The 16102-nt window shown below is 41.5% G+C and overlaps 1 protein-coding gene across 1 annotated transcript in view; it reads left to right on the top strand.

The window, feature by feature from the left end:
• Positions 1-3371: 3371 nt before the first annotated feature.
• LOC121580122 (vasodilator-stimulated phosphoprotein) overlaps positions 3372-16102 on the top strand; it is a 43455-nt gene continuing 30724 nt past the window's right edge. Inside the window, exon 1 of the mRNA XM_041895175.1 lies at positions 3372-3563. Within this exon, the coding sequence (XP_041751109.1) occupies positions 3559-3563 (5 nt within the window). The 5' untranslated portion in view covers positions 3372-3558. The remainder of the gene's footprint in view (positions 3564-16102) is intronic.

The following is a 16102-nucleotide window of genomic DNA, read 5'->3' as shown; positions in this document are numbered from 1 at the left end:
CTTCATGTCTTAAAGTAATGATGGACTGTAGTTTTTCTTTGCTTATTTGAGCTGTTCTTGCCATAATATGGACTTGGTCTTTTACCAAATAGGGCAATCTTCTGTATACCACCCTACATTGTCACAACACAACTGATTGGCTCAAACGCATTAAGAAGGAAAGAAATTACACAAATTAACTTTTAAGAAGGCACACGTTAATTGAAATGCATTCCAGGTGACTACCTCATGAAGCTGGTTGAGAGAATGCCAAGAATGTTCAAAGCTGTCATCAAGGCAAAGTGTAGCTATTTGAAGAATCTCAAATATAAAATATAATTTGATTTGTTTAACACTTTTTTTGGTTACTACATGATTCCATGTAAAAAATAGTAAAAAAATTAAGAAAAACCCTGGAATGAGTAGGTGTCCAAACATTTGACTGGTAGTGTATGTATAAATTAATGCTACACACATCACACTGCTGCTACAAGACTTATTATACTGCTCAATTTACACACTAGCCCCAATCCCCCCCTTCCCCAATACGCGTGTAAATATTGGACTATAAATTGTGCCTTCCTGTATTATACTTATGCTAAAATGTATTTTTCTATTCTACTGCCATTTACTTTGTTCGTATTCTCATCTTTTATTATTTCTTATTGTTGCATTGTCGAGAAGGAACCTGCAAGTAAGCATTTCATTGGACGATGTATACCATGCCTATCCCGTACATACGACTAATACAATTTGAACTTGATTTGTCAATTTTTACCACAGACGTCACCTTTTAGAATGTCAATATATAGCCTAATCATTGGACAAATGTAATTTCAGTAAGTAATTCCTGTTTTTGAAGTACCCATGCATAAATTACTCAGTAAACAGGAAGTAAAAAAATGATGTGAAGGTGTCCGGGAAAGGATATGAAAGCCTCAAATTTCGAAACTCTGAAAACACTGTTGGTGCAATAGATTTCACATTGCTGCAGAGCCATAGACATTTGTCGGCACGATAATGTTCTTGTTTGTGGCTACACTGTCTCCCATCTCTTTTCCCCATATGTGACTTCATTCCAGGCTTGGAAATAGTACTTTGATCTCATTCTCATATAGGGCCAGTAAGTGCGCAATAGTGACAACGAAAATGCAAACTTCCCAATGGGAAATTGATTTCCATAGTATATTTTGCAAACATAAGCATCCTTCTGCTTTTGATATTTTCATGTTGAGTAGTAATAGGCCTATCACTAACCCTTATCCTAGAGTGTGCATGCACGTATTGTTCCACCTCTAACCTGATTCAACAACACCCAGACTATTTGAATCAGGCGTGTTTTAGTGCTGTGCTGTAACAAAACCCTGCACACCCTGAGGCTCTCCAAAATCAGCAATAGTAAACAAATGCACCACCGCTTCCCCTTTAAATTCTGCAAGGTAACCTGTCTAAATGACTATCGCCCCGTAGCATGCACATTTGTAGCCATGAAATGCTTTGAAAGGCTGGTCATGGCTCACATCAACACCATTATCCCAGACACCCTGGACCCACTCCAATTCGCATACCGCACCAACAGATCCACAATCTATATTGCACTCCACACTGCCCTTTCCCACCTGGACAAAAGGAAAACCTACAGTATGTGAGAATGCTGTTCATTGACTACAGCTCAGCATTTAACGCCATAGTGCCCTCCAAGCTCAGGACCCTGGGACTGAACACCTCCCTCTGCAACTGCTCCCTGGACTCCCTGACGCGCCGCCCCAGGTGGTGAAGGTAGGCAAACACATCCGCCACGCTGACCCGCAACATGGGGGCCCCTTAGGGGTGTGTGCTTAGTCCCCTCCTGTACTCCCTGTTCACCCACGACTGTGTGGCAGCGCATGACTCCAACACCAACATTAAGTTTGCCGACAACAAGACGGTGTTAGGCCTGATCACCGACGACGATGAGACAGCGTATAGGAAGGTCAGAGACAACAACCTCTCCTTCAACATCAGGAAGACAAATCACCGCTTGGTATGACAACTGCTTGGCATCCAACAGTAAGGCGCTACAGAGGGTAGTGCATAAGGCACAGTACATCACAGTACACCTAAAAATGGTCAAAGACTCCAGCCACCCAAGTCATAGACTGTTCTCTCTGCTACGGCACAGCAAGCAGTACCGGAGCGCCTAGTCTGGGACCAAAAGGCTCCTGAACAGCTTCTACCCCCAAGCCATAAGAATGCTGAACAGTTAATCAAATGGCTACCCTGACTATTTGCATGGACCCCATTTTTATTTGCACTGACTTTCTTGCACCGGCTCTATGCACACTCACTGGACTGTACCCACTCACACATACTACACTGACACTCCAATACACACACACTACATACGCTCACACACCTAAAACACACAAATGCATATTGATGCCACACACACACTCTTTCACACTCTTCACATATGCTGCTGCTACTCTCTTTATTATCTATCCTGATTGCCTAGTCACTTTTACCACTACCTACATGTACATATTATCTCAACGACCTTGTACCCCTGCACATTGACTCAGTACTAGTACTCCTGTATATTGTCTCCTTATTGTTATTTTATTGTGTTAGAATTTACTTTTTTGTTTTTTGCTGACTTTTCTTACTTTATAACTCCGCATTGTTGGGAAAGGAAGGGCTCAAATGTAAGCATTTCACGGTAAAAGTCAACCTGTTGTATTCAGCGCATGTGAAATGTGACAAATAAAATTTGATTTGAATAAGCTCAATTGGACAGAAGCACTGGGCTACGTGGATGGGCGCTCAGATCAACACGAAATCAGGCGCCACGTGAAAGAAAATAGCCCCCCATTCAAATCGTAGCCCCTTTAGCACGATCCAAAACAATCTCTGCCTCTGTTTCAGGAGTAAACTTCAGTAGTCGAGTAGAGCGGTGTGGCAGGAGGAGGGATGGTGATAGGATTTGACAAGCTTGCCCCACTACCCCATTCAGTCATCCATTGAACTTATTCCCCCTTGAACGAGGGGTGTACTACGATTCTGTTGCAAAAGTTTCGTCTGTTGCAAAACGTATTGCTACAGAAACCGTTTACTCCAAACTGTTCTATTCGACAAATTCAGGTAGGCCCCTCCCCGTTTAGGTCCGTTTGCTCTGTTTGCTTCCGTTTGGTTGTTAAACGGTAAATGGTTTCCGTTGAAAGACGTAGGCCTAATGAATACACCCCAGTGGTGTAATCATTAGTCCTAAGCGTTTTGCAACGGAGACTGTTTACTCCAAACGGAAAACGTTTTACAAAGACTACGAGAGTTTCTATTGGACAAATTCAGGTAAGTCCCTCCCCGTTTCGTTCTGTTTGCTTCTGTTTGGTTCCTAGTGAATACACCCCTGGACATTTTCGTTGTGTGCTGCTGTCTATTTCGCCCATTCGTGCACAGCCCGATTAGGGTGGCTAGATTGATACATGTGTGTATCACATTTTTGCCATCGTTATATCTTATGTCTTCTATTTTTCTACACCGGCTTCTCATCAGAAACCAAACATCTAGCTTGGGAGAGAGGATTTGCAGTCTCGCCAAACAATGAGGTATGGGCGTGGAAAATCTGATTTGTGCACTTGCCTGTTTTGTTTCGATATTCTACAATGTTACAATGTCGCGTTTGCAACCTTGGTGTTAATTGTCAATATTTTTTTTTAGAAAGGAACACATTGTAGCCTAACAATGGTAGATTTTCGTGTGTCATAGATTTTTTTTTTCTTCTCAAAATGACAATTCACAACAAAAGAGGCTACGAACATGATTTATGGTTAGGCTGTGCACATGTGGGGCATAGCATTAGGAAAATAGTGTGAATGTAGACTACCGGTGTTTTATACCTATCTGATAAAACATGACCATACTCAGGCTGCTGCAAATTTAGGCCAATTTATAATATTTAGAAGACTGGTTACAGCCCGCCCCCATACAGTGTAGTTTGTAGCCTATCTCAAGGGGAAAATATTTGCAATGTCACATTTTCTCAAGTAGCCTAGATTCTCTCTCTTTCAGTCTAGGTATGGGGCAAACGTTAGCTTCGTATTATGCAAAATTCTGATTAAAAACAACTCGCTGTGGCACTTTGCTAACTCAACTTCTTGAAGTTGTTGACACTGAGAATACATTATGGCCTTAATGATAGGATGTAGGCCAGGGATCATCAACTAGCTCTGGATCATTCATGACTCTCTCCGTTCCATTACATTACATGAATTTTGTAAAGAGCCGCGACGCTCGGTCTGAACATTAACACACATCGCTTGCGGTATGGTTTCGGAAGCATAATAACCTTATTTTTCATAGCAGCAATAAATAATTGTCAAAAACAAAAGGTTAAATTGATACACACCTTTTATAGGGTTAGGGTTCCCACACTGCCATATTTCCATGTTACAGCGCTTGTTTACGGAAAACAGACGGACTACCTGTGCAATTAGCTATCTGCATCTCCGAACACCTGTGTGAAAACTGTGTAAATAGAAGACCGACTCCACAAACTTGTCACTGAAAAATAATGTCGGCTGCAACTGTTAAGTAAGTGTGCATTTGTGAAATTATTTTTGATGTTATATGAAAGTATAGGGATTTATGTTTCTAGATCCGTACCACAATTGAGAATCGATTCACGTTTAGATGGAGTATCTGGCTGTTTTGGCTTCCAGATCCAATTCGCCCTTTAAACAGAACATGTAATGTCCTTGGACTAAGTATCGTTAGGCTCCTTTAGTCCAATATTGGGCTAATCATCAACTAGATTCAGCCGCAGGCCGATTATTTTTTTCTTGAGTGGATGGTCAGGGGACCAGAACATAATTACAAATAACTTGTAGACTGCAAATTGTCTGCAAGAAGCCCAAACAAATATAATATTTGACTAAAACATAATAATTTCAAACCTTGCTTATATTTGTATACGATCACATATAATCTCTCTATTATGCGTGTGAATACTTTGGAACAGGTTTCCTAAATTAAATTAACTTTGAGCCAGGGACGTCACCAGGACCTGGCTTTCGTGGCTTTAGCACCGAAGGATTTTGGGTCAGCCCTGAATCTTTGGCACTGCTGCGATGGTATATAAAAAAAAATGTGTCAACTGATTGCGCCGCTTAGTTCATAGAGCTATGGTTCCGTGAAACTCAAGATCACTTAATGATTAATTAGTATTCTACATAACAAACCGTGTATAATAGCATGGATAATGTTAGGCTACTGTTATACCAAAATCACCACGTAATTTCTTATTACAATTTAGGATGATTGTGCTGAAATGTTGAATATGCTTTGATTGAAACAAAATACAGATGGCTGTGTTTAACTCCATCTGTTATAAAATTCGACTAAACAGTAGTTAGGCTGCTTAGCCTACATCATTCAAGAAGATCGACATCCATATTCCCATGAAATTGATTGGGATCAAATGGTTGGCATACAAATGTAGCATGGACGTTTCACCTGTAAAACTTGAAGAATTGTCATTCAAGATTGACAGTGAAAATGTATAATAAGGTAGGCCTAATTTTGTGTTTGAGGATTTTAAAAATATAACATTTTCATTGAGCCACGTGTGGGTATAGGCAATCGTGAAATATGGATGATGCATTGTATGTATATTCTAAAATGATTTTATTCAATAGGCTAAATGGCGGGACCAACATTCATTCAGAAATGATGACGTAATAATTATAAATAATTGTGCTCCGGTAGGCTACCTAAACAAATAGCACTACACCACAGGTTATAATAAATGTAAAGCAATTGCCTTGTGTGGTCAACTGATAATTACAACACCGTTTTGACTGGGACAGCGTCATTGCGCTACTTTGAGACAAGCTTGGGAACTCGTCTTGATAAATCAATCAATGTCAGATTTTTTTTTCACTTCATCTCGGTTTGGATATTTGGTTAGAATTAGGCTGGGAAATGTTAGCTAAATTGAGGTCAGTACTCATGATCATTAGTCTAACAAAAGCAATGCAGATCATCTCTACACACACACACACACAATAGAGCTTCCCTGATGTTTTCCATTGAATTAATAATAATAACTGTTGCTTATTTGGCCTTGTGGAAAAGCGCATAGGCCTACAGTCGGGAATCGCGCAATTGGGCAGCCCGCGCGGCAAATGTCACACATGCTGATTGTTGAGTTGTGGCTGTCAGTGAACAGCAGGCACCAGCTAAAAGGTATTTCGCAATATTTCAAAATACAATTGTGCGAAAAAAACAGTTTGGATACGTGAGTGCCACTGGAAAGTTGGTGGACTATAATTTCCTCCTCATATTGTAGGCCTAAGATCTGTGTATCCACTCTTTTCATTGGCCTGTGCTATTGGTTGCATTTAAGAAATGGGTCTTTCGATTTTTGATCTCAGTATGTCAATGTCAGAGTAGCTTGTCATTTTGGTCATTTGTGTGGTATAAAACATGTTATTGTAATGTAAAATGATGTAGAATTGCAGGAAATTATTTTAGAAAATGACTTTTTTTCTTGGACCCGCAAACCCCTCCGCCCCTGGTCTTCAGGACTGAACCCTGAATGTTATGAAGCTCTGGTGATGGCCCTGCATGGAGCTGATTTGCTGTTGTTTTTAGTCTTTTAGTCTAAAACATATATATATATATATATGTTTTTTTCTCTGAAAACTTGGGGTGCCAAATAAAAGCATGAGTCACCCAGTAAGGTTGGACCTCAGAGGTCAGGTCATCCTTTAGAGGTCATTACTATCCCAGCAGCTCTGGTGTAATGATGTGAGCAGAGACCCTCTCTCAGCCAGCTATAGAGGATGACTGCAGAAGCCTAATCCCTGAGGTATCAGCGGAGAAGGCCCCAAAGCTCCCCACCAGAGTGGGAATCAGGTTCCATTAACACTCATCCTTGATTACATGACATCATGTGGAGACTAATGTCATAACCCCCAGGAAATGCTGCCAGTAAATGAAACTCAATCTGGTGGACTTGTCAATAGATAAAGTGGTGAATGGATGGATGATAACTCTGTTTGAGAAGCAGGTATCCTGTCATAGGGACAGTTTCCTGGACACAGATTAAGCCTAGTCCTGGACCAAAAAGCTTGCTCAATTTGAAGTAGTCCAGGACTAAGCATAAACAGTGTCCAAGAAACAGTCCCTATATGTCAGATTTAGTCAACCATCTATCTACTGGTGCAAAGTTTGTGCTTGCTGTTTTCAAGAGAGAGGAAGAAACTTAAAAGGAAGGAAGTACAAAGGGTGAAACAGAGGTTAAGAGAAGAACTCACGCTAAAGTGTAAACATTAGTTACGTTACTTACAGTATAGTAAACTATCCCATATGACTCATGAAACGATCACTTTGCCATTTAATAAAGGCTTCATAAACTTGACTGAAGGGGATGTATGGAGAACGAACAGATGGGGAAGGATGAGGAACGCAAGGCTGATTGTGAGAGATGTCAGCACATTAACATCACTTATAGCTGCAGAGTCTTTCAATATGTGGCTGTCAGAGAGGTGACAGTGGTTAGTCACACACATTAAAAATAGCTGTCACTCACGCCTCTCCTCAGGACTGGTTTCGCTCTCTCTCTCTCTCTCTCACGCACACAAACACACACCTCTGCAGTACTACAGACAGACACCGTCTCTTATGCCACTATACACTATTATGGACACACACACAAAGGGTGGGGGACATTTCTGTCAGAGTTGATACTAAGTTTCCAGTTATTTCTGTAGTCACTAGCCAGACTTGAAGGTGTGAGACGCTTTAATTCAGTCTTTCTATTTTTAAATGCATCTTCGTTCCTTATTTCTGCCTATGTGTATTTCTTCACTTCTCTGAAGTGCCTGTAGTTTTTATGTTATTATAGTGATAGCCTTTATACTGGTAGCTAGCAAGGTGAAAAGACAGTAGGCTATTACTCGCAATCCATGTATAGGTATATACAGAAAGCCTGTCTTGCTTGAATTGTAAAGTAAGGTTAAAGGTGGAGCTGTGAGTGTTTGTATAATGCTCTATAGGTTGGGATATTCCGTATCTGTATGCATTTATTTGTGTTGTTTTCAGAGTGAAGTCAGACAGTCTGTGGCTGAAAGACTTTGCCAACCAGGCCACATTTGTAGTTGGCCATAGGAGTTGGCTATACATCACAAACCTACCAAGGACCTTTGCAAGAGTGAGTCAGGGTGTGAGTCGGCTAATTCAATGCTAGCTCTGGTTCCTCTTTTTGGGGGTGAGCCTCAATACTCAGAAGTCTCCTCTCCTTCTTCTGCATCGATCTGAAAGTATTGGAGAGGCGTAAACGCAATATGATAGATGCCCTACCAGGGTTGTGTTCATTATGGCATGGAGCGGAATACATTTAAAAACATTTTGCAACAGAAAACTCAAATGAGCACTTCTTTTTGGATACATCCAGGTAGTCTATCTCTGTTTCAGTCCACTTTCTTCCGTTTTAGTGCATAACAAACGCAATGCAAATGCAGACGAAAGGAAGGAGCTAATGAAAGGAAACCTATTTAGACTATTAAAAACAACCTTGGAAACCTCTACAAATGTATTATATCATGAGATCTTTCACCCTTTTATAGGAATGATGGTGGCCAGCTGGTTTCTGTTATCTCAGTGCTACAGCTAATGACAACAACCATAAACATCAATCCTAATCTTTTATGACACCTTATGTAACCCACCTTCTATATCTCGCCACTTGTAATATATATATATATATATATATATATATATACACACACTACCGTTCAAAAGTTTGGGGTCACTTACACATTTCCTTGTTTTCCATGAAAACATACATGAAATGAGTTTGAATAGGAAATATAGCAAAATGCATAGGAAATGTAGTCATTGACAAGGTTAGAAATAATGATTTTTAATAGAAATAGTGATTGTGTCCTTCAAACTTTGCTTTCGTCAAAGAATCCTCCATTTGCAGCAATTACAGCCTTGCAGACCTTTGGCATTCTAGTTGTCATTTTGTTGAGGTAATCTGAAGAGATTTCACCCCATGCTTCCTGAAGCACCTCCCACAAGTTGGATTGGCATTTCTTATGTACCATACGGTCAAGCTGCTCCCACAACAGCTCAATAGGGTTGAGATCTGGTGACTGTGCTGGCCACTCCATTATAGACAGAATACCAGCTGACTGCTTCTTCCCTCAATAGATATTGCATAGTTTGGAGCTGTACTTTAGGTCATTGTCCTGTTGTAGGAGGAAATTGGCTCCAATCAAGCGCCGTCCACAGAGTATGGCATGGCATTGCAAAATGGAGTGATAGCCTTCCTTCTTCAAGATCCCTTTTACCCTGTACAAATCTCCCACTTTACCACCACCAAAGCAGCCCCAGACCATCAAGCACTCCTCCAGCATCTTTTCATTTGGTCTGCATCTCACAAATGTTCTTCTTTGTGATCCGAACACCTCAATCTTTGATTAGTCTGTCCATAACACTTTTTTCCAGTCTTCCTCTGTCCAGTGTCTGTGTTCTTTTGCCCATCTTAATCTTTTCTTTTTATTGGCCAGTCTGAGATATGGCTTTTTCTTTGCAACTCTGCCTAGAAGGTCTTCACTGTTGACGTTGAGACTGGTGTTTTGCGGGTACTATTTAATGAAGCTGCCAGTTGAGGACTTGTGAGGCGTCTGTTTCTCAAACTAGACACTAATGTATTTGTCCTCTTGCTCAGTTGTACACCGGGGCCTCCCACTCCTCTTTCTATTCTGGTTAGAGCGTCATGCTGTGGGGGTGCTTTGCTGCAGGAGGGACTGGTGCACTTCACAAAATAGATGGCATCATGAAGAAGGAAAATAATGTGGATATATTGAAGCAACATCTCAAGACATCAGTCAGGAAGTTAAAGCTTGGTCGCAAATGGGTCTTCCAAATGGACAATGACCCCAAGCATACTTCCAAAGTTGTGGCAAAATGGCTTAAGGACAACAAAGTCAAGGTATTGGAGTGGCCATCACAAAGCCCTGACCTCAATCCTATAGAACATTTGTGGGCAGAACTGAAAAAGCATGTGCGAGCAAGGAGGCCTACAAACCTGACTCAGTTACACCAGCTCTGTCAGGAGGAATGAGTCAAAATTCACCCAACTTATTGTGGGAAGCTTGTGGAAGGCTACCCGAAACGTTTGACCCAAGTTAAACAATTTAAAGGCAATGCTACCAAATACTAATTGAGTGTATGTAAACTTCTGACCCACTGGGAATGTGATGAAAGAAACAAAAGCTGAAATAAATCATTCTCTCTACTATTATTCTGACATTTCACATTCTTAAAATAAAGTGGTGATCCTAACTGACCTAAGACAGGGAAGGTTTACTAGGATTAAATGTCAGGAATTGTGAAAAACTGAGTTTAAATGTATTTGGCTAAGGTGTATGTAAACTTCCGACTTCAACTGTATATACGTGTGTGTATATGTATGTGTATACAGTGGGGGGGAAAAAGTATTTAGTCAGCCAACAATTGGTTCGAGCCCTGAATGGCTGACAGCCGTGGTATTTCAGACCGTATACCATGGGTATAACAAAACATTTATTTTTACTGCTGTAATTATGTTGGTAACCAGTATATAATAGCAATAAGGCACCTCGGGGGTTTGTGGTACATGGCCAATATACCACGGATAAGGGCTATATCCAGGCACTCCGCTTTGCGTCGTGTTTAAGAACAGCCCTTAGCCGTGGTATATTGGCCATATACCACACCCCCTCGTGCCTTATTGCTTAAGTATACACAGTGTATATCGTTGAATTCACATAATGTCCTTGATTGAGTCAAATGACTGTTTCTAAACAAAGTACTTTATTAGAAGGGGGGTATACAGTGGGGGGTAAAAAGTATTTAGTCAGCCACCAATTGTGCAAGTTCTCCCACTTAAAAAGATGAGAGGCCTGTAATTTTCATCATAGGTACACATCAACTATGACAGACAAATTGAGTTTTTTTCTCTCCAGAAAATCACATTGTAGGATTTTTAATTAATTTATTTGCAAATTATGGTGGAAAACAAGTATTTGGTCACCTACAAACAAGCAAGATTTCTGGCTTTCACACACCTGTAACTTCTTCTTTAAGAGGCTCCTCTGTCCTCCACTCATTACCTGTATTAATGGCACCTGTTTGAACTTGTTATCAGTATAAAAGACACCTGTCCACAACCTCAAACAGTCACACTCCAAACTCCACTATGGCCAAGACTAAAGAGCTGTCAAAGGACACCAGAAACAAAATTGTAGACCTGCACCAGACTGGGAAGACTGAATCTGCAATAGGTAAGCAGCTTGGGTTGAGGAAATCAACTGTGGGAGCAATTATTAGGAAATGGAAGACATACAAGACCACTGATAATCTCCCTCGATCTGGGGCTCCACGCAAGATCTCACCCCGTGGGGTCAAAATGATCACAAGAACGGTGAGCAAAAATCCCAGAACCACACGGGGGGACCTAGTGAATGACCTGCAGAGAGCTGGGACCAAAGTAACAAAGCCTACCATCAGTAACACACTACGCCACCAGGGACTCAAATCCTGCAGAGTCAGACGTGTCCCCCTGCTTAAGCCAGTACATGTCCAGGCCCGTCTGAAGTTTGCTAGAGTGCATTTGGATGATCCAGAAGAGGATTGGGAGAATGTCAGATGAAACCAAAATAGAACTTTTTGGTAAAAACTCAACTCGTCGTGTTTGGAGGACAAAGAATGCTGAGTTGCATCCAAAGAACACCATACCTACTGTGAAGCATGGGGGTGGAAACATCATGCTTTGGGGCTGTTTTTCTGCAAAGGGACCAGGACGACTGATCCGTGTAAAGGAAAGAATGAATGGGGCCATGTATCGTGAGATTTTGAGTGAAAACCTCCTTCCATTAGCAAGGGCATTGAAGATGAAACGTGGCTGGGTCTTTCAGCATGACAATGATCCCAAACACACCGCCCAGGCAACGAAGGAGTGGCTTCGTAAGAAGCATTTCAAGGTCCTGGAGTGGCCTAGCCAGTCTCCAGATCTCAACCCCATAGAAAATCTTTGGAGGGAGTTGAAAGTCTGTGTTGCCCAGCGACAGCCCCAAAACATCACTGCTCTAGAGGAGATCTGCATGGAGGAATGGGCCAAAATACCAGCAACAGTGTGTGAAAACCTTGTGAAGACTTACAGAAAACGTTTGACCTGTGTCATTGCCAACAAAGGGTATATAACAAAGTATTGAGAAACTTTTGTTATTGACCAAATACTTATTTTCCACCATCATTTGCAAATAAATTCATAAAAAACCCTACAATGTGATTTTCTGGATTTTTTTCTTCTCATTTTGTCTGTCATAGTTGACGTGTACCTATGATGAAAATTACAGGCCTCTCTAATCTTTTTAAGTGGGAGAACTTGCACAATTGGTGGCTGACTAAATACTTTTTTCCCCCACTCTGTGTGTATATATATATATATACACACACACACACACAGTGAGGGAAAAAAGTATTTGATCACCTGCTGATTTTGTACGTTTGCCCACTGACAAAGAAATTATCAGTCTATAATTTTAATGGTAGGTTTATTTGAACAGTGAGAGACAGAATAACAAGAATAAAATCCAGAAAAACGCATGTCAAAAATGTTATAAATTGATTTGCATTTTAATGAGGGAAATAAGTATTTGACCCCTCTTTAAAACATGACTTAGTACCCTTGTTGGCAATCACAGAGGTCAGACGTTTCTTGTAGTTGGCCACCAGGTTTGCACACATCTCAGGAGGGATTTTGTCCCACTCCTCTTTGCAGATCTTCTCCAAGTCATTAAGGTTTCGAGGCTGACGTTTGGCAATACGGACTTTCAGCTCCCTCCAAAGATTTTCTATTGGGTTCAGGTCTTGAGACTGGCTAGGCCACTCCAGGACCTTGAGATGCTTCTTACGGAGCCACTCCTTAGTTGCCCTGGCTGTGTGTTTCGGGTCGTTGTCATGCTGGAAGACCCAGCCACGACCCATCTTCAATGCTCTTACTGAGGGAAGGAGGTTGTTGGCCTAGATCTCGCGATACATGGCCCCATCCATCCTCCCCTCAATACGGTGCAGTCGTCCTGTCCCCTTTGCAGAAAAGCATCCCCAAAGAATGATGTTTCCACCTCCATGCTTCACGGTTGGGATGGTGTTCTTGGGGTTGTACTCATCCTTCTTCTTCCTCCAAACACGGCGAGTGGAGTTTAGACCAAAAAGCTCTATTTTTGCCTCATCAGACCACATGACCTTCTCCCATTCCTCCTCTGGATCATCCAGATGGTTATTGGCAAACTTCAGACGGGCCTGGACATGCGCTGGCTTGAGCAGGGGGACCTTGCGTGCGCTGCAGGATTTTAATCCATGACGGCATAGTGTGTTACTAATGGTTTTCTTTGAGACTGTGGTCCCAGCTCTCTTCAGGTCATTGACCAGGTCCTGCCGTGTAGTTCTGGGCTGATCCCTCACCTTCCTCATGATCATTGATGCCCCACGAGGTGAGATCTTGCATGGAGCCCCAGACCGAGGGTGATTGACCGTCATCTTGAACTTCTTCCATTTTCTAATAATTGCGCCAACAGTTGTTGCCTTCTCACCAAGCGGCTTGCCTATTGTCCTGTAGCCCATCCCAGCCTTGTGCAGGTCTATAATTTTATCCCTGATGTCCTTACACAGCTCTCTGGTCTTGGCCATTGTGGAGAGGTTGGTGTCTGTTTGATTGAGTGTGTGGACAGGTGTCTTTTTATACAGGTAATGAGTTCAAACAGGTGCAGTTAATACAGGTAATGAGTGGAGAACAGGAGTGCTTCTTACAGAAAAACTAACAGGTCTGTGAGAGCCAGAATTCTTACTGGTTGGTAGGTGATCAAATACTTATGTCATGCAATAAAATGCAAATTAATTACTTAAAAATCATACAATGTGATTTTCTGGATTTTTGTTTTAGATTACGTCTCTCACAGTTGAAGTGTACCTATGATAAAAATTACAGACCTCTACATGCTTTGTAAGTAGGAAAACCTGCAAAATCGGCAGTGTATCAAATACTTGTTCTCCCCACTGTATGTATGTGTGTGTGTGTGTGTGTGTGTGTGTGTGTGTGTATGTATATATATATGTATGTATGTGAGAGAGAGAATAAATGAATCTCACAATTGGTCTATATAATTTTATATTGGCCTATGACTTTCATATATCTCTCTCTCTTTTGCGTTTCGATGTAATTAAGTGTGTGTGTGCTAAGCTAAGGTTAACCTATTGCAGTTTACCTCTTTAGTCACTCAACAGAGCACATATTCATTATAAGAGCTGATGCTGATGCTAACCCAGTGTGTTTTATAGCATTCCCCAGTGAACAGGGCTCCGGAATGAAATTTCCCCTAGTAGGTACAGATCTAGGATCAGATTTAGGACCTTACTTTAACCATCAGTGTGGAACATGCAAAACTGACTCAAGATCAGCATCTAGGGCAACTTCACCCTAAAGCTCACCCAGTATATTTGATAGCATTCATTCTCCCAGTGAGCAGGAAGTTGCAGTGTGGCTCTTAACCAGGAAGAGGAAGTGGCAACAACATTGAATGTTTGTCTACACTCGACTCATCGCATGTTTCATTCTGATGCCGCTCCATCAATCATTGTCACATCTCTACCACCATCCGGCAATGTCTGTCTGTCTTTCGCTCTCTGTGTCTCTGTCTGTCTTTCTGTTTCTCTCTCTGTTGGTCTCTGTCTGTCTGTGAACTAGTGTCTGTCAGACTGGCTGTCTTTCTGTCAACTAGTGTCTGTCTTGACAGTCTCTCGGTCTGTCTGTCTGTCAACTAGTGTCTGTCTGACTGTCTCTCTGTCTGTCTCTCTGTTTGTATGTCAACTAGTGTCTGTCTGACTGTCTCTCTGTCTGTCTCTTTGTTTGTATGTCAACTAGTGTCTGTCTGACTGTCTCTCAATTCAATTTCAATTCAACTTAAGGGGCTTTATTGGCATGGGAAACATATGTTTACATTGCCAAAGCAAGTGAAATAGATAATAAACAAAAGTGAAATAAACAATAAAAAATGAACAGTAAACATTACACTCACAAAAGTTCCAAAATAATAAATACATTTCAATTGTCTCATTATGTCTATATACAGTGTTGTAATGATGTGCAAATAGTTAAAGTACAAAGGTCTCTCTGTCTCTCTGTCTATCAACTAGTGTCTGTCTGTCTGTCTGTCTGTCTGTCTGACTGTCTCTCTGTCTGTCTATCAACTAGTGTCTGTCTGACTGTCTCTCTGTGTCTGACTGTCTCTGTCTGTCAACTAGTGTCTGACTGTCTGTCTGTCTCTCTGTCTGTCTGTCAACTAGTGTCTGTTTATCTGTCTGTGTCTTTCTGTTTTGATGGAGTTAGGTGTGACTGTGTGTGTGCTGTGAGAGAGATTGTGTGTGTGTGAAATTGTGTGTGTCTACGTGTGTATGTGTGCACAAGTGTATGTGTACTTCCTGTCTAAGCCTAGACACAAACACGAAGACAAAAGCGTGTGAAAGTGATGATAAGATTATGACCTCTCTCTCAGTAGCATACAGCACATTTGGCCTTGGACATGAGCTGAGCAGAACGCTAAATCTTTCAATACTCGTAGATCAAGTCAACACTGTAGTTGAGTCAGGCTCTCTGATTTAGGGTCAGTGAACAGTACTTTGAGAGAACTGATAGTAAGCCCTATACACACTTGCCACTATTATTTGACACGTTCAAGAACTTTAGTGGCTCTGCTATTGTATGTGGGTGTTTCAATTACCTGTGTGTCCTTGTTTGTGTGTCTCTGTCTATTTGACTTTCTATGCAGCACTGGTAGGCCTATTTGTGAATGTGTTTGTTGTCACTGCTGCAGGGCTGGACACACACACAGTGTCCACAGGCACCATAGGCTCTGTAAACAAACTCAACCCCAGATACAGCACAACTCCTAGAAACCAAGAGGGGGAGGGAGAGAGGGAGGGAGAGGTTGGTGAAGAGAGGGAAAATGAGGTGAGTAGAAAGGCAGACACACGTGAAGAACAGGAATTTGCAGTGCCTTCTATAGGCAGACCTGAGCATCAAATACTGCTTTTAGTC

The sequence above is a fragment of the Coregonus clupeaformis genome, chromosome 13 (assembly GCF_020615455.1).
Source record: "Coregonus clupeaformis isolate EN_2021a chromosome 13, ASM2061545v1, whole genome shotgun sequence".
Taxonomy (NCBI): domain Eukaryota; kingdom Metazoa; phylum Chordata; class Actinopteri; order Salmoniformes; family Salmonidae; genus Coregonus; species Coregonus clupeaformis.
Note: the sequence above shows the minus strand (reverse complement) of the source record. Positions and strands in the feature narration are given on the sequence as shown.